The 18,820-nt window shown below is 49.9% G+C and overlaps 1 protein-coding gene across 3 annotated transcripts in view; it reads left to right on the top strand.

Moving 5' to 3' along the window:
- The window catches only part of ASAP2 (ArfGAP with SH3 domain, ankyrin repeat and PH domain 2), an 85,311-nt gene that overhangs the window by 52,589 nt on the left and 13,902 nt on the right, over positions 1-18,820 (top strand). For all 3 annotated transcript variants that reach the window (XM_064146342.1, XM_064146341.1, XM_064146340.1), the window contains exons 10-21: positions 850-953; positions 1,086-1,155; positions 4,963-5,050; positions 8,647-8,695; positions 8,805-8,971; positions 11,898-12,031; positions 13,731-13,825; positions 14,298-14,487; positions 15,584-15,669; positions 16,567-16,682; positions 17,117-17,184; positions 18,176-18,289. In XM_064146342.1, coding sequence (XP_064002412.1) covers positions 850-953; positions 1,086-1,155; positions 4,963-5,050; positions 8,647-8,695; positions 8,805-8,971; positions 11,898-12,031; positions 13,731-13,825; positions 14,298-14,487; positions 15,584-15,669; positions 16,567-16,682; positions 17,117-17,184; positions 18,176-18,289 — 1,281 coding nt within the window. The remainder of the gene's footprint in view (positions 1-849; positions 954-1,085; positions 1,156-4,962; positions 5,051-8,646; positions 8,696-8,804; positions 8,972-11,897; positions 12,032-13,730; positions 13,826-14,297; positions 14,488-15,583; positions 15,670-16,566; positions 16,683-17,116; positions 17,185-18,175; positions 18,290-18,820) is intronic.

Here is an 18,820-nt window from a genome sequence, read left to right as displayed (position 1 = left end):
TTTCTCCAGGGAGCAGAGGTAGTAGGAACCCAGAAGCCCTGTGGCAGTCTTTGCTGCATTGCAGAGTCCATCCTATGGTGCTGCTGCCACAGCAGCACACTTCAGAGTCCTCCTCATCATCTTTTTGTGTTTTAAGAAGTTGAAGTTTTGCAGCCATGGATCTTGGTAGTTCTGAGAGCAGTGAGAAGGGTTTCATTAATCCTTATCACTTGCAGAACTCTGCTTTGTTCAAGGTCTTGGGGGTTAAATCGCTCTTCTGCTGGAAGATAACCTCTCAGTGTTCCTGCATGGCTCCCGAGCTGCATTTCCAAGAGGTCTCCTCTGCTTCCCAAGCAGCTGCTTGGCTCAGTTTCCACAGGGGAAAACACTTCTTCAAACGGAGGGGGTTTTGCCACAGTGGAACTGAAGGTGTTATTAACCTTCAGTGTCTGTGCCTGCAGGCTTGGGCAGCCAGAGGCTGCTCAGTCAGTGTGGGGCTTAAAGCCCCAGCTGCTGAGAAAGCTAAACTAAAGCCAGTGGGAGGATAATAACCTTCAGTGCCTGTGCCTGCAGGCTTGGGCAGCCAGAGGCTGCTCAGTCAGTGTGGGGCTTAAAGCCTCAGCTGCTGAGAAAGCTAAACTAAAGGCAGTGGGAGGACCTGGGCAGCTGCTGCTAATGGCTACTTCTGAAATACTTTTTTTTTTGCCCTCTGTTAAAAGAAAGAAATGGATCTGCTGCTCTCTCTGGGGAAGAAAATGCACTTGGTTTGGCCTGCAGGGTTAGAGCAGGGAGGGAAGTCTGTAAAGCTCAGTGGGGTGCTGTGGTCAGAGGTGGGGGCTGCATCCCCGACTGCTGCTGTGTGCATTGCAGGACTCCCAGCTCCGCCAGAGCACAGCTTACAGCTTACACCAGCCTCAAGGAAACAAGGAGCATGGCACTGAGAGGAGTGGCAGCCTCTACAAGAAGAGTGATGGGTAAGTGCCACTGAGCTCAAACCCCCTGGGAGCTCAGAACCTACCCAAACCTGCAGGGAGCTGGAGTGATGGAATGTTAACTGCGCTCTACACTGCATCACCTCTTGGTTTTTTTCCCTTCTCTTAACCCAGAATCAGAAAAGTGTGGCAGAAGAGGAAGTGCTCAGTTAAAAATGGTTTTCTTACCATTTCCCATGGTACAGTAAGTATCTGTTTAGAGTCCTCTCTGCAGGGTTGCCAGCACAGCCAGGCCAGCTCTGCTGCTCTATATTTGTCAGCTGCAGTTAGCTAGAGTCCTTCTGAACAGGATGGACACTTTCTGTTTGTGAGGGCAGTCTGGCAGAGGCACATCAGCACAGAGCTAAAAATACAAGGTATGATATATATACACACAGAGCTACACTGGGGAATGTTAGTGGGAGGGGGAAAAAAGGCTTTCTTAATGACTGACCTCATACAAACTGCTCAGGTTTTACCAGAACACTTAACACCACCAGTTCTAACTTGGTTTCTTGGGAAAGCTCTGGTTGGGTACTGAGACATCTTTTAGGTTATTGGAGTCCTCATTTAACACCAGCTCTAAAAGCTGGTGAGCACTTCAGTGCAGAAAAGCAGTTGGAATGAGCAGGCTGCAACCAGGAGCAAGCAGAGAGCTTTGCTGGCCTCAGCTTTGTCCTTTCCTTCTCTTTTCAAGGGGAAGCAGAAACATCACTCAGGTAAACAAATCTGGGCAGGGCACAGCCACAGAGGTCTGGAAACTGTGAGCTGAGAAAGAAAAAGAGGTTTGGGATGGGAGATCTCTGGGGGTGGGACTTGCTGAAGTCTGTGTTTTTGTTTGCCTTGTATTTAGAGGAAGAGATCCTGTTGGAAAACAGGAGAGAGACCCAGAACTCCCAGACAGCCAGGAGGGGACTTGGGACAAGAGCTGGGAGTGACAGGATGAGAAGGAATGGATTTGGGCTGGAGGAGGAGAGATTAAGAGTGGAGATGAGGAAGAAATTCTTGAGAGTGAGGGTGGGGAGACACTGGCAGAGGTTGCCCAGGGAGGTTGTGGAGCACAGAGAGTGAGAGTAGGGAGACACTGGCACAGGTTGCCCAGGGAGGTTGTGGAGCACAGAAGCACCCAATGTGATCAAAGATCACATTCTGTGCTCCACATCCTCTCTAGAGGTGTTTGGTTGTGCTCCACAACCTACCTGGAGATGTTCAAGGCCAGGCTGGATGAGACCTTGAGCAACCTGTGCTGGTTGGAAGTGTCTCTGCCCATGGCATCCTAGCTGCTCTGTACTGCTCTGTGCTGAAGCTTTCTTGGGGAAACTCAGCTCTGTAGGCAGCTTCTACCAGAGTGGCAAGGGACAAAGAGTTAGAAGTCCTGTGTCCCTGTGCCTTTGACCCCTTGGCTTTGGACTGAGCTGCTTTGGCTTTCCCATAACTTGTTCTCTATTTTTTTTTTATGATGCTTTCTCAAAACCTCTCAGGAAGTTTCTTAAGGCAAAAAATCCACTCCATGACAGCATTTCCCATTCTTGGCCTGGTAAACAACCCTGCTTCTTCATCCTGTTCTGAACTGTTCTGTTCTTCATCCTGTTATGCCCTGTTGCTATGACTACGAGTTGACCCTGGCAGCAGAAATTAATCAGGCTCTGGTTTGTGCCTGTAGCCACAGGCTGTTGCCTCCTGAGCTGACCACCAGGAGTTAAGGAGGAGTACAAAGCCAGGCCTGCAAAGTCAGATGGCTCCTGTGGCTTTGCAATTGTCCTCTGGTTCATCCCTGAGTGTGCAGAGTGTGTCTGGGTCAGGGGGCAGACTGGGAGTGCTGCTGAGGCACTTGGCAGTGGGCATGGTCCTGGCAGGAGCGGAGCTGGGGCAGCCTACAGCTGGCAGAGGCTCCCAGACCCACTCACAGAACAGTTTTAACCTTTCACATGCAAATACAGTCACTGAGGCTACCAAGATGCTGCTGCTGTTCTTTTTCTAAGCTGTCTGCCAGCTGGGCTGACAGTTTGAGAGCAGCAAGTTCCCACTGCAGGCAGGGGAGCTGTCGCTGGAAGTCCCTTGCTGAGGCAGATGCTGAAATGTGGATTTGGAGCTGTGGCATTCCTAGGGTGAGAATCCCAGGATCCTGACAGGCACAAAGTCCTGGGCTGAGTGCACTTTTGCACAGCCTGAAATGGCTTTCATTTTTCCACCATGCTGGTGGAGCCTCTGAGAAAGGCAGAGAGGAGATGCTCAGTGGCTGTGGCATTCCCAGGGTGAGAATCCCAGGATCCTGACAGGCACAAAGTCCTGGGCTGAGTGCACTTTTGCACAGCCTGAAATGGCTTTCATTTTTCCACCATGCTGGTGGAGCCTGTGAGAAAGGCAAAGAGGAGATGCCCAGTGGCTTGTGTGCCAGCTGCTCACATCTTGACTTGTTTGCTGTGTTTTGTGTGGTCATTAGATGCGGCTTCAGGACACTTGGGCAAGTGTCATTAAAAATGGCACTGAAAAGATCAACCCTGGAAACTTGTGCTGTGGGCATGCAGGAGCTCTAAAGGCAGCTGAGGAAGTGGACCTTTTCCTTGCATGCTTCTCTGTCAAAGAGGTTTTCTTGTTGCTAGGCTGAACAGGTGCCCAGTGTGGGGACTTTAGTGGTAAAAAGGATGCCTGGCATGTGGAAAGCTATTTGCTGGGCAGAGGCTGCAATGTGCTTGTTAATTCATTGTCATCTTGCTGCCTCTAAATCCTCTCTTGGGGCCAATTTGTTTCACACTGCCCAGCAAGTGACCTGCAGGTTTGTTGGGTCTCAGCATCTGTGACTTTGTGCCTGCTGCTTATAGCAAGCAGAGCTCAGCTTGCTGCTTCTCAAGGACACTGTGCTGCTGTCTCTCTCTGTTTGATGTTTTAGACAGGCAAAAAAAAACCCTCACAGTTGTTTCCTTTCTTATGTTTCTCTGTGGTTCTGATGTTGTTTTTTTTTTACTGGTCTCAGATATAATGGTGATAGGTTTTGGCCACCTCCATTGTTGTGTCAGGCTGTGAGGAGGAAATCTGCACTCTTCAGGCTTCAGGGATTCATGGAATGGGTTTGGGTTGGAAGGGACCTCAAAGACAATCCAGTGCCAACCCCTACCATGGACAGGGACACCTCCCACCAGCACAGGTTGCTCAAAGGCTCATCCAGACTGGCCTTAAACGCCTCCAGGGAGGTTGTGGAGCACAACCTAACACCTCAACACCTCTAGGGAGGCTGTGGAGCACAGAATCAACCTCCAGGGAGGTTGTGGAGCACAGAAGCACCGAATGTGATCAAAGATCACATTCGGTGCTTCTGTGCTCCACAGCCTCCCTGGGTAACCTGTGCCAGTGTCTCCCCACCCTCACTCTAAGGAATTCCTTCCTCATCTCCATTCTCAGTCTCCCCTCTCCCAGCCCAAAGCCATTGTCCCTCCTTCTATCTCTCCCAGCCCTTGTCAAAAGTCCCTTCCCAGCTCCCCTGGAGCCCTTTCAGGCACTGGAAAGCTCATTACAGGGACATTGGAACTGGATGACCTTGAAGGTCCTTTCCAACCCAACCCATTCCATGAGGCTATGAATTTATTCTCAACTGGGTAATTAGGCTCTTCAAAGACATTAGCAGGAGACAAATGATTTGGTTATTGAAACCCTACCAAGCCATTCTTTAGATGAAATATTAAAGGGTTAAACTTCCCTAAACTGGGTCTGTCCCTTTCTCATTCCTGATGCCTTCAGATCAGTGTTGCTGAGCAGGTGATCAGAGCAATGGTTTTACCTCTCCCCTTTCACTACAGCTCTCAAGTGACCAAAAGAGCCAGATACAAGACACTACAGTTTACAAACCATGATGGGAAAGAAAGCAGAACTCCAAACCTGGGTACCCAAAAAATGAAAGCCAAAGCCCATTTGTGAAGTCTTTTTTTGGCCAGGCAGCTGTTCCCCTGTGTTTGCAGAGAGCAGGGCTCAGGCAGCAGCCCTGCACTGACCTCTCTCTTGCTTTCTCCTCACACAGGCCAACCGACCCCCGGCAAAGCTCAACCTCCTGACCTGCCAAGTGAAGACCAACCCCGAGGAGAAGAAGTGTTTTGACCTCATATCACGTAGGTTTGTCCTTCAGGACTTCTTGCTTGCAGCTAGTATCAAAGAGTTAGGCATTTAATAACCCATTGAAGCTTTTTACTTGCAGCTAGTATCAAAGAGTTAGGCATTTAATAACCCACTGAAGCTTTTCACTTGCAGCTAGTATCAAAGAGTTTGGCATTTAATGAACCTCTGATAGCTTTGGGCAGCTGGAAGATGCTGCCCTTCCTGTGACAATTTCAGTGTCACTCATTCCATGCAGCCAGCTGCACCTCTGCCTGTGGGAAAGCAGTTCTGGTGCAAGCTGTCTTTACTCCTCCTTGCTGTGCTGCCTTGCAGCAGAGTGGCAGTGTTTGTGCAGCGACATCACTGCTGGCATTGCAGGTGTCACAGCAGATCATCCTGGGGAGCTGTGACTTCTGCACAAGCTCAGAAGCAGCTTTCCAAGCATGACAAAACTCAGACTGGAAGCACAGTGGTTGCTGTGTAACTGGGAAGAAGATGCTGACAGCTTCTTTTTCCTTGGGCAGCCTGATCTGGTTGGGGATGTCCCTGCTGCCTGCAGGGGATTGGGCAAGGTGACCTTGGAGGGTCCTGAATCTGTGAACTTATGTCCTTGCTGTCTGCAGAGGATTGGGCAAGGTGACCTTGGAGGGTCCTGAATCTGTGAACTTATGTCCCTGCTGCCTGCAGGGGATTGGGCAAGGTGACCTTGGAGGATCCTGAATCTGTGAATTTAGCCTTGGTTTTAATGTCAGAATTGAGAGAAAGGTGAGGTAAAGAACCTGCATATTAAAAACACCAACACTGGACCCATCTGGGAATGAAGTGGAGTGACACAGGATTGGGTGGAGTGGTTCCTTTGTTGTCTCACCAAGGAACTTTAGTCCTCTGTTTATGGAGTCAATAAAAACACACAACTCAGACTGATAGCTGAAATGATTTGGAGAGAAGAGGATAAATCTATTCTATTAATGGAGGCAATAAAAAACACACAACTCAGATATCTGAAATGATATGGGGAGAAGAGCATAAATTACTCTATTAATGGAGGCAATAAAACCACACAACTCAAACAGATATCTGAAATGACTTGGGGAGAAGAGTATAAATCTGTTGTATTAATGTAGGCAATAAAAAACCCACAACTCATAGATATTTGAAATGAGCTGGAGTGAAGAGTATAAATCTGTTGTATTAATGGAGGCAATAAAAACACACAACTCAAGCAGATATTTGAAGTGATCTGGAGTGAAGAGTATAAATCTGTTGAGTTAAGGGAGGCAATAAAAACACACAACTCAAACAGATATTTGAAATGACTTGGAGAGAGGAGAATAAATCTGTTCTCGTTTGCTCCTTGCTTGGAGCACAAAGCTCTGTTGTGTCTGTAAGTGTGAGCTGTGGCACTCAGCCTTGGCAGTGGCACTCCCGGGTGCAGTGCACAGCTTTTCCCTCTGCAGGAGCTCTTCTGCAAGTGCCAATCAAACAAGGCAGCACCAAAGCGTTTGCTTTTGCACTTTCTTTGTTGGTGACTTTGCCAGGATTTGCCCAGCAGCAGCTTATCACAGCACTGGCACCTGTCCCTTCAGACACAGGAGGAGGCAGCAGCAGCCTCTGGGCCTTCCCCACATCACTGCTTCACTTGTTTCACTGGAGAGGTTAAAAACCTTCCTTGTGTCTGGAGAGCTGCAGATTGATGTGTCACAGCAATACCAAGCCCCATGCTCTGCCCAGCGTTTTCCTTTCTGTCCTCTTAGACACACAGCACAGACCTGTTTGGAAGAGACCTTCAAGACCCTTCAGTTCAACCTTTGGCCCAGCACTGAAGGGTCAGTGCTAAACCATGTCCCTAATCACACATCATCACTCTTCATCTTTCCTGTGTTTGGAAATAATCATTTTATACCTTTTTTTTACCTGAATGTTTTTCAAATGGAAGGATTTTTCAGCCCAGGATATCTTTTAGACAGTAGCTTTACCTCTTCTCTTCTCACCAACTCTTCTGGTTTTAATTCCAACTGAAGCATGAGGGCATGTCTCAGCCCTCATTTGCTCCTGAAGCTCAGCCCTCTTTTGCTCCTGAAGCTGTCTCAGCCCTCTTTTGCTCCTGAAGCTGTCTCAGATCTCCTTTGCTCCTGAAGCTGTCTCAGACCTCTTTTGCTCCTGAAGCTGTCTCAGCCCTCTTTTGCTCCTGAAGCTGTCTCAGATCTCCTTTGCTCCTGAAGCTGTCTCAGATCTCTTTTGCTCCTGAAGCTGTCTCAGCCCTCATTTGCTCCTGAAGCTGTCTCAGATCTCTTTTGTTCCTGAAGCTGTCTCAGACCTCTTTTGCTCCTGAAGCTGTCTCAGCCCTCTTTTGCTCCTGAAGCTGTCTCAGCCCTCTTTTGCTCCTGAAGCTGTCTCATATCTCCTTTGCTGCTGAAGCCGTCTCAGCCCTCATTTGCTCCTGAAGCTGTCTCAGATCTCCTTTGCTCCTGAAGCTGTCTCAGATCTCTTTTGCTTCTGAAGCCGTCTCAGATCACTTTTGCTGCTGAAGCTGTCTCAGCCCTCATTTGCTCCTGAAGCCGTCTCAGCCTTCATTTGCTCCTGAAGCTGTCTTAGATCTCTTTTGCTCCTGAAGCTGTCTCAGCCCTCATTTGCTCCTGAAGCCGTCTCAGCCTTCATTTGCTCCTGAAGCTCTTAGATCTCTTTTGATCCTGAAGCTGTCTCAGCCCTCATTTGCTCCTGAAGCCGTCTCAGCCTTCATTTGCTCCTGAAGCTGTCTTAGATCTCTTTTGCTCCTGAAGCTGTCTCAGCCCTCATTTGCTCCTGAAGCCGTCTCAGCCTTCATTTGCTCCTGAAGCTGTCTCAGATTTCATTTGCTCCTGAAGCTGTCTCAGATCGCTTTTGTTCCTGAAGCTGTCTCAGCCCTCATTTGTTTCCCAGACTTCAAATGGCTTACACTTCTTTTTCTTTAGTAGGCCATTATGGTAGCAATGCTTAGAGCAGGAGAGAGACCTTCCTGGGCTTGGTGTAAGTGAAGGAGCTCAGGGCTCATGCTGGTCGTAGTTTGGGCTTTGTGCCTGGCCTGTTGGTTCAGCCATTTTTGGATGACTGTGGCTTTAAGAGCTCCTTTGGACACCTGAAATCCTCTTTACTTGCACAGACAGATTCAGATATGGGCTCTGTGTTTACCTCACACCACCACTGCCCCAGCAGAGCTTTAGGGTTGTGATCACAGGATTGCAGAATGCTCTGGGTTAGAAGAGACCTCCAAAGTTCATGCAGTGCAAGCCCCTCGGCAGTGAGCAGAGGCATCCCCTCAGCTAGATCAGGTTGCCCAGGGCTCTGGGTTTCTTTGTGTGGAATGAGGACAGCCTGCTGTGCTGTGCTGTGCTGTGCTGCTGCTGGGCACTGAGCAGAAGAGCTCCTGGCTGAAGAGCAGCAACCCTCATGTATAAACCTGGGTGAGCTGCAGGCACTGCACCTTGCGGAGCCAGACTGTTTGCCTGCCAGCGCTCCAGTGGTGAGTAGAGCCCTCAGGCCATCCCGAGCTCTTAGACTTTGCTGAGGGGTTTGTGCCCAGCCTGCCTTGCAGTCAGTTGTTTAACCAGTGTGTGACCTCTCTCTTGTGCAGACGACAGGACCTACCACTTCCAGGCAGAGGATGAGCAGGAGTGTCAAATGTGAGTTGCTTGGCTAACTTTGCTTCGGGTGCTGCTGTTCTGCTGAGACATTGCCTTGAACTTCAGAAGTGCTGAAACATTTAATAGCAAAATATTACTGCCATTTTAGATGGACATCTGTGCTACAAAACAGCAAAGAGGAAGCTTTAAATAATGCATTCAAAGGAGATGATAACACAGGAGAAAATAATATTGTCCAGGAACTGACAAAAGAAATTATATCTGAAGTCCAGAGGATGACTGGAAATGATGTGTGTTGTGACTGTGGAGCACAAGGTGACTCAATTAAGCATATTTCTAATTGGTAACAGTTCTCTGTGTCTGATGAGAGTATTTAAGCTGATGTCTTCTGCTTTCTCCTCTACTCCCTCCCTCACAAATGCTGTACACCTGGTAGAATGTGCTAAGAGTGTCAGTGCACTGCTGTAGGAGGGTTGGTTTGCTCTGTGCAAGCTGCCAGCGGGCACAGAAGGAGCTTTGGAGCTGATATTTTTCTCCCAGGTATTTTGCCACTTGTAACTTTCACTGCTGTGGCTCAGTTAACTTCTTGTTAGCCCACTTTTGCCATAAGCTTTCTCTAAGACTGGGGAGCAGTAAGATGCTGAAGGATTCTCCTCCTGCATCTCTTTTTCCTTTCTGTTGATGTTTGGCTTTGGGAGTGAGCCAGGCAGTGTGGCTCAGAGTGTTCTCACCTGGAAGTGGTTGGGTTTGCTGCTTGGTGGATTCCTGCTGGAATCCTTCTCAAACTTAGTCTGCAAAACCCTGCTGCTTCTGTGCCCCTTTTCTGCTCCAGAGGCATTGCAGCACCTGAGGGGGAATCCACCTGAAAGTGCAGCTGAAAACATCAACTCTGAAGTGCTGCTGAATGTGTCAATAGAGCTTCAGTGGATATCAATATACAAAGAAAATCAATACATGAAGCTATATTGATTTGATTTTAAATCAGAACATAAAGTAAATGAAGTTGTGAAGCCTATTCATTTGCTTTATAAATCAATATAAAGTAAGCTAATATATGAACCTGTTGATTTGCTTTAGGAATCAATATGTTAAGTGAATCAATACATGAAGCTCTATTCATTTACTTTTTAAATCAACAAATGAAGGAAATAAATGCATAAAGCTCTCCTGAGTTATTTATAAATCAATATATGGAGTGAATCAAATCTATGAAGATCTGCTGATTTATTTTACAGAGCAATATATGCAGTAAATCTATTTACAGAGCTCTTTGGATTGGCTTTTTGAGTCAATACATGAAGTAAATGAATATATGAAGCTATTGATTGGCTTTTTGAATCAATACATGAAGTAAATCAATTTATGAAGCTCTATTGATTGGCTTTTTGAGTCAAAACATGAAGTAAATCAATATATGAAGCTTTGGATTGGCTTTTTTGAATCAATACATGAAGTAAGTGAATATATGAAGCTATTGATTGTTTTTTTGAGTGAATACATGAAGTAAATGAATATATGAAGCTATTGATTGGCTTTTTGAATCTACATGAAGTAAATGAATATATGAAGCTATTGATTGGCTTTTTGAATCAAAACATGAAGTAAATGAATACATGAAGCTTTGGATTGGCTTTTTGAATCAAAACATGAAGTAAATGAATATATGAAGCTTTGGATTGGCTTTTTGAATCAACACATGAAGTAAATCAATTTATGAAGCTCTATTGATTGGCTTTTTGAATCAAAACATGAAGTAAATGAATATATGAAGCTTTGGATTGGCTTTTTGAATCAATACTTTAAGTAAGTGTATATATGAAGCTATTGATTGTTTTTTTTGAGTGAATACATGAAGAAAATGAATACATGAAGCTATTGATTGACTTTTTGAATCTACATGAAGTAAATCAATCTATGAAGCTCTATTGATTGGCTTTTTGGAGTCAAACCATGAAGTAAATCAATCTATGAAGCTCAACTGATTGGCTTTATGAGTCAAAACATGAAGTAAATTAATATATTAAGCTCTGTTGATTGGCTTTAGAGATCGATGTATGAGGTAAATGGATATCTGAAGCTGAATTTATTTGTAAATCAATACATGAAGCTCTATAAATCAATCAATTTAAAACTCAATAGCAGCTTCCAGCAACAGACACTGTGTAAAACCATGGAAAGAGTCAATTCTTCACTCTTTAAAGGAGATCCTAAATGGCTGCTCCCAAACCTGCATCAAGTAATTGAATTTCTAAGCTGCCTGACCCTTCAGAGATGATTTGCCTGACACCTAAGGGAATCTTGCATCCAGAATGCAAAACACCAGGAGAAAAGAGAAGCAGAGGCAGTGCAAGGAGCTGGAGCCTGAGTTCCTGCAGCAGTGCAGTGAAAATCCATCGCATTGTGGTGCCACCTGGGCCTCACAATCACTGCTGCTTCACTGCAGTCTGCACCTGAGATGCAAAGGAGACCTCTCTAGACGTTGCTCTGCCAGCTTGAACCCCAGCTGGGGAGGTGGCACCACCACAGGGACAGGGAGAAAGACACCTCCTGAAAGCCAAGTGGAGGCTGCTTGAGCAGCTCCCTTTGCAGAGCAGGGCCCTTCACTAGAGGAGCTCCAAAACTTCACCTTCACTTCTTTCACTTCTTTTAGAGTAGATCCTGGGCTTTGGTACCTCACAGTTCCCTGCTCTGTGTCCCCAGAGTAGATCCTGGGCTTTGGCACCTCACAGATGCCCTGCTCTGTATCCCCTCAGAGTAGATCCTGGCCTTTGCTACCTCACAGATGCCCTGCTCTGTGTCCCCTCAGAGTAGATCCTGGGCTTTGGTACCCCACAGTTCCCCTGCTCTGTGTCCCTTCAGAGTAGATCCTGGGCTTTGGTACCTCACAGGTGTCCTGCTCTGTGTCCCCTTAGAGTAGATCCTGGGCTTTGGTACCTCACAGATGCCCTGCTCTGTGTCCCCTCAGAGTAGATCCTGGACTTTGGTACCTCACAGATGCCCTGCTCTGTGTCCCTTCAGAGTAGATCCTGGTTCCTTTTTTGCCTTAAAGAAGCTCCTGGTTTGTTCTCCTTTAAAACCCCTCTGGTTCCTGTTCCTGCTAGAGAAGGTCCAGAGAGTGACACTTAGAAGGCTGCTGGCACCCAGCAGTGTGGCTGCAGGGTTCAGTTCTGGGTCCTGCACTTGCTGGAGGGCAGCAGTTACCCCGGGTGGATTTTCATGCCGTGGCTGCTTTCTGTTTCAGATCCTACCTGGCTTTCAACCAATTTGGGAATTCTAACTTGCATTGAGTGCTCAGGAATCCATAGAGAGCTTGGTGTTCACTACTCCAGAATGCAGTCACTCACGTTAGATGTGCTGGGAACATCTGAACTTCTGGTAACCGAGTTGCTTTTATTACCTTTAAGTGCCAGAGTGGCTTTGTGCCTTCGGGGATGCTTTGTGCCAGGCCTGAAAGTTGCCTCTGCAAAAACACAGTTTGAGGAAGCTTAATTCTTGCAGTTCAAGCCAGTGCCTGACTGTAAACTTTGCCTGATCTTAGCACTCAGGTTAGTAGAGGCTTCACCCTGGACCACAGGGTGGATAAGGAAGCGGCTGGCTGGAAGGGCTGCAATCAAAGGCTCCGCATCCAGGTCAGAGCAGTGCCAAGGGCAGGAGCTCAGAGGGCTGTCCTGGGGCTGGTGCTTGCTCTTCAGCAGCTTTGTCAGCCACGTGGGCAATGGCACTGAGGCACACTAAGCTTGGTTGCTGATGGCACCAAGCTGTGTGCTGTGCTGTGCTCACTTGGGGGCAGGGATCCACCCAGAAGGGGCTTAACGGTCTGGAGAAGTGAGCCAGTGGCAGATGCATGAGGTTCAGCAAGGTCCTGCAGCTGGGTGAGGCCAATCCAGGCACAGATCCAGAGTGGATTGAGAGTAGCCCTGAAGAAAGAAACCTGGGGGTGTTGGGTGCTGAGCAGCTCCCCATCAGCCAGCAGTGCCCTCCTGAAGCCCTAAGGCAGCTGTGTGCTGGCTGCAGCCAGAGCAGTGTGGGCAGCAGGGCAGGAGAGGGGATTCTACCCCGGGACTCTGCTCTGCTCAGACCTTACCTCCAGTCCTGCCTCCAGTGCTGCTGTACCAAGCAGAAGGAGGGCACAGAGCTGCTGGAGAGAGAGCAGAGGAGACCAGAAAGATGATGGCAGGGCTGGAGCAGCTCTGCTGTGAGCACAGGCTGAGGGAACTGGGGGGGTGCAGCTTGCAGAAGAGAAGGCTCCAGGGAGACCTCAGAGCTGCCTGCCAGTGCCTGAAGGGATCCTGCAGGAAGGCTGCAGAGGGACTTGTGCTGAGGGGGTCTGGAGACAGGCCAAGGGGGAATGGTTTGGAGCTGAGGCAGAGCAGGGTTAGAGTGGAGCTGAGCAAGATGTTGTTGAGTGTGAGGGTGGTGAGAGTCTGGCCCAGGGAGGCTGTGGCTGCCTCCTTGCTGGGGGTGTTCAGGTCCAGGCTGGCTGAGGCCTTGAGCAGCTGAGTGTAGCTCAGAGGTGTCCCTGGGCATGGTGGGGAGGCTGGAGCAGCCCTGAGGTCTCTTCCAGCCTGAGCCCTTCTGGGATTCTCCTGTATTTGCTGTCTTTCCAAGTCCTTCTGCCCTTGGCTGCTTTTCAGAGAGCAGAGCTGCTTGCCACCAGAGCCTCCCTCAGGTTGAACAGTGAAAGACTTCCCAAATCGTTGCCCTCTTCAGCACTATTTTAGAAGTTAACTTTAACCCTCAAAGGCAGAGAACATCTCCAGCTTTGCTGCACAGGGAACTGCCAGGTGTCGGCAGCTGCTCTGTGGCAGCCTTGGGCCAGCACAAAGCATTTGCAGTAGCTGTGGGCGCTGCTGTCCTGCTGTGCTGTCCTGCTGGCTGGCTCTGCAGTTACCTGTTCCTCTGTTAAAGCCCGGCTGAGAGCTGCCCTCCAGCTGGGTGTCTCCCCAGCTGGTGGGCACTGCCACACAGGGAGCTAGGCACTAGGAATCCCCTTTCCCTCTGCTCTCTCACCGATGGGAGCTGGCCAAGGGCTGGGCACATTTTACTGAGTCTGGATGGGATCTTCTGTTAACAGCTTGCAAAGAACATTGGGAATGCTGGGTTTAATGAGATCATGGAATTCTGCCTGCCAGCTGATGAGGTGGTCAAGCCTAATCCCAGCAGTGATATGTAAGTACAGGGCTTTTAATTTCACATTGCTAATGGCTGGGGCCTCGGGGGGTTTGCACCAGCAGGCCCCAAAGGCTCTGGAATGCCAAGGAGGAAGCCTTTTTATCTGCAGCTTTGCACGTCTGCTTGACTGAGCTCTGTCTGTCTGTGCCTTCCCTGAGAGGCAGCATGTGCAGGGCACAAGTCAGGCAAACAGGCATCTGCATGGCAGCTGTCAGTAAGCTTTGATCTGGCTTCTGGGCAGCCTCCAGCTCAGCTTCCCACCAGGGTTCAGAGGAGGAAATTCCTGGTTTGTCTTGGTGTTGGCTATGGAATCACCTCCTGGAGCTGCATTCCATGCTGCACATCCCAGGCTGCATGTCTGAGCACCGGAGTAACTGTGAGGAGTGAGCAGTTGTCTTTGCCAGCTGTCTTTGAAGGGGCTTGCAGGGCTAGAGGGGCACTGCCAGAGGTCAATTCTGCTCCATTCCAGGAATGCCAGGAAAGATTACATCACTGCCAAGTACATTGAGAGGAAGTATGCCAGGAAGAAACAGACTGACAGTGCAGCAAAGCTGCATGCCCTGTGTGAGGCAGTCAAGTCGAGAGACATCCTGGGCTTAGTCCAAGTCTATGCTGATGGTGTGGACCTCACCGAGAAGATTCCCCTGGCCAATGGCCACGTAAGTGCTGTCACTGCTGCGGGGCAGTGGGGCAGGGAGACAGTGGGTGTGGGTGCAGCAGGGCAGTGGGTGCAGTGGGTGTCGGGCAGTGCAATGGGGCAATGAGTGTGGGGATGGGGGCAGGGGTGCAGTGGATGTGGAGGCAGTGGGGCAGTGGGTGTCAGTGCAGGGGGTGTCAGTGCAGTGGGGCAGTGAGTGTGGGGACAGGGGCCAGTGGGTGTCAGTGCAGTGGAGACAGTGGAGCAGTGGGTGTGGGGGCAGCAGGTCAGTGGGGGCAGTGGATATGGGGGCAGTGGGGACAGTGGAGCAGTGGGTGTGGGGGCAATGTGTGTCTGCAGTGTGCCCCCAGAAGGAATGGCTTTAACCCACAGCACTGCTCTGAAGCTGGCCTCCAGTGCTGGTGTTTCAGTGTCCCCACAGAAGATGTTTGCTGCCTTCATCCAAAGCTGTCTCCAGATGCTGTGATACAGAACTGAGGCAGGGGGGACTGAGGGGGGACACGAGGAGGAAGTTGTACACCATAAGGGGACACTGAACAGGTTGCCCAGAGAGGTGGTGCAGGCCACATCCCTGGAGACCTTCAGGGGCAGACTCAATGGGGCCGTGGGCAGCCTGCTCCAGGTGGCTGTGTCCCTGCTGACTGCAGGGGCTTGGACTGAATGAGCTTTAGAGACCACTTCCAACCCAGTGCATGATAATTTGAAACTGAAAATCTCCTTGCCTGGTCCAAAGGTCATCCTTGGAGTTATTCAAGCTCAAGCTTGATGGGCTGTGGGCAGCCTGCTCTAGCTGGGGCTATGCCTGCTGACCACAGAGGGCCTGGAGAAGATGAACCTCCAGGTATCCCTTCCAGCCCAATCCATTCTATGGTATCAGACCATGGAATCCCTCAGGCTGTTGGTATCCAGCCAGTTGTGGTGTTGAGAGGAGCAAAGGGGAAGCAGCAAAAGCCTTCACTCCTACCAGAGGTGTTTTAGTGGTGGCATGACAGGATACTTGGGAATTAATTTGGCTCTCATTTAGGTCTTAGCAAAATTTCTCCTTCTCTGTGGATGAGAAACAAGACCCAAATCTGTTCTGTTTCTGTTCCTCTTAGGAGCAAGATGAGACAGCTCTGCACCTTGCTGTGAGGTCAGTCGACAGAACCTCCCTTCACATCGTTGACTTCTTAGTGCAGAACAGGTGAGTTCTAGTCTAGAGAAACAGCAACAGAGGGTGACAGATAGAATAATAATAGCAGTAATAAGTTAATTATCTTAGAATCTACAATAATAAACAAGAACAGTAAATAGCAACAAACAGCAACAACAACAACGTTTTTATGTCAATTGGTACCAGTAGGAAAGGAAAAATGATTTAGTAGAATGGTAGAAACACAGAAATGGAGAAGAGAAGGCTCCAGGGAGACCTCAGAGCAGCCTTACAGTATCTGAAGGGGCTCCAGGAGAGATGGGGAGGGACTTCTGACAAGGGCTGGCAGTGACAGGATGAGGGACAATGGCTTTGAGCTGGGAGAGGAGAGACTGAGAGTGGGGAGAAGGAAGAAATTCTTGAGAGTGAGGGTGGGGAGAGACTGGTACAGGTTGTGGTTGCTTTGAGCAGCTTGGGCTAATGGAATGTTGAAGATCATCTAGTTCCAAGCTCCCCTGCTATGGGCTGTGCCCCATGGGGGGCTTGGAACTAGATGATCTTCAACATCCCTTCTAACCCAACCCATCTTAGGATGCCTCCTCCCTGGAGGTGCTCAAGGCCAAGCTTCGCCCATGGCAGGGGGCTTGGAACTAAATGATCTTCAACATCCCTTCTAACTCAACCCATCCTACCATGTCCCCTCTCTGGAGGTGTTGAAGGCCAGGCTGGATGAGGCCTGGAGCAACCTGTGCTGGTGGGAGATGTCCCTGCCCATGGCAGGGAGTTGGCACTGGATGATCTTTGAGGTGCCTTCCAACCCAGCCCATTCTGTGCCTCCAAACACTGAACTTCATGATCTGGAAGCTCTTATCCCAAGCAAGGTTTTTTAGCAGGGTAAAGCCAGCTGAGGTTAATCAGCTTTTTGTTTTCTCTCCTGTGCTGCACCAGTGGCAACCTGGACAAGCAGACATGCAAAGGCAGCACAGCCCTGCACTACTGCTGCCTGACAGACAACGTGGAGTGCCTCAAGCTGCTGCTCAGAGGGAAGGCCTCTATTGAAATAGGTAAGAGGCTGCTGTGGGCTCAGTGCCCTGCTCAGCACTGCTGCAGAGAAGCTGGGTAGCAGCACCAAGTGCATCTTCTCTCTTGCCTAGCACAGTGCTGCCAGCAGAGCCTTCATCATCAAAAATCCCCAGGAGTCGCTGCCTAGTTTCAGGTTACCACTGACATGTCCATGCCACTGCTTCTTAATCACACTGGGACAAGTCTGTGCCAAGAGTTGGAGCTGCTGGCTTGTTGCCCAGGTGCATGCTGCCATGGCTCTCATTCCATGCAAAGATGCTGCTGGCCATGTGCAGAGAGTTGGCATGAGGAAAGAGATGGATTTTAGAGTGTGTCTGGGGCCTCACCATGTACCTGCAGGCTTGGCTTTGTCTTTAGTCATGGCCATGCCAATGGTGATGCCTGTTATAACTTTCTGTTCTTGCTCTCACTGCAGCCAATGAAGCAGGAGAGACTCCACTGGACATAGCCAAACGTTTAAAGCACACTCACTGTGAAGAGCTGGTGAGTGGGGGGCAGGGGAAGTGAGTGTGGAGCAGGGTTGTTGTGTTGTCTCTTTCTGGATGTTTGTGTAGTTATCATCTGGAGGGCAGGAAGGCTCTGCAGAGGGAACTGGCCAGGCTGGAGCCATGGGCTGACGCCAGTGGGATGAGGTTCAACAAGGCCAAGGGATGGGTCCTGCCCTTGGGTCACAACAACCCCATGGAGGCTGCAGGCTGGGAGCAGAGTGGCTGGGAACTGCCCAGCAGAGAAAGCCCTGGGGGTGCTGGGGGACAGCAGCTGGAGCTGAGCCAGGGGGTGCCCAGGTGGGCAAGGAGGGCACCATCAGCCTGGCCTGGATCAGCACTGGTGTGGGCAGCAGGAGCAGGGCAGGGATGGTGCCCCTGTGCCCAGCACTGGTGAGGGCACAGCTTGAGTGCTGGGGTCAGGTTTGGGTCCTCACTGCCAGAAGGACACTGAGAGGCTGAAGCAGGTCCAGAGAAGGGCACCAAAGGTGGGGCAGGCTCTGGAAAGCAGGGCTGGGGGGAGCTGGGACTGGGTGATCTTTAGAGGTCCATCCAAGCCCAACCCATGATGTGATTCTTTGAGGAGAAGCTGGCACCAGCACTGCTGTTAGCAAGGAAGCAGAACGAAGTAGTGGGCTCAGGGCTCCTCGTCCCCATCACTTGGTTTGACTTGAAGTTTCTAACCCAAGCCCCAAATGCTGTGAGGCTTACAGCCAGAAAATGCAGAGTGGGCCTGCAGTGGAAACTGGAGCTGCACTGGCCAGAGAAAACCTGTTTGCTTTGGGTTCATTCCTGTTGTGCTTGGTCAGACTTAAATCTCTGCACTTAACCCAGAGCAGTCACTCTGCAGACCGCTGAAACAAAATGAAAGTTGTTTCTGTACTAAGAAGCCAGGATGGCTTCTGCTTGTGTTCTGAGCTTGCTTTGAAACGTGAGGACTTAAAGCAAGGCCACGACAGAGGTGTCAGCAGTCCTCTTCTTTCCCTCAGCTGACTCAGGCACTGTCTGGAAGATTCAATTCCCATGTTCATGTGGAGTATGAGTGGCGCTTACTGCATGAAGACCTGGATGAGAGCGATGATGATGTGGATGAGAAGCTGCAGGTTGGTGCCAGTCTGTTGTTATTTTTAGAGACCTGGGGGTGTTGGGTGCTGAGCAGCTCCCCATCAGCCAGCAGTGCCCTCCTGCAGCCCTAAGGCAGCTGTGTGCTGGCTGCAGCCAGAGCAGTGTGGGCAGCAGGGCAGGAGAGGGGATTGTGCCCCTGGACTCTGCTCAGACCTCATCTCCAGTCCTGCCTCCAGTGCTGCTGTCCCCAGCAGAAGGACACAGAGCTGCTGGAGGGAGGCCAGAGGAGGCCACAAGGATGATGGCAGGGCTGGAGCAGCTCTGCTGTGAGCACAGGCTGAGGGAGCTGGGGGTGTGCAGTCTGCAGAGGAGAAGGCTCCAGGGGCACCTCGGAGCTGCCTGCCAGTGCCTGAAGGGATCCTGCAGGAAGGCTGCAGAGGGACTTGTGCTGAGGGGGTCTGAGGCAGGCCAAGGGGGAATGGTTTGGAGCTGAGGAAGGAGTTCTTCAATACCAGAGTGGTGAGAGTCTGGCCCAGGCTGCCCAGGGAGGTCGTGGGAAGGGAAACTTG

This window comes from Pogoniulus pusillus, chromosome 7 (genome assembly GCF_015220805.1).
Source record: "Pogoniulus pusillus isolate bPogPus1 chromosome 7, bPogPus1.pri, whole genome shotgun sequence".
NCBI classification, from domain to species: Eukaryota; Metazoa; Chordata; class Aves; order Piciformes; family Lybiidae; genus Pogoniulus; species Pogoniulus pusillus.
This window is presented reverse-complemented; position numbering and strand designations above follow the sequence as displayed.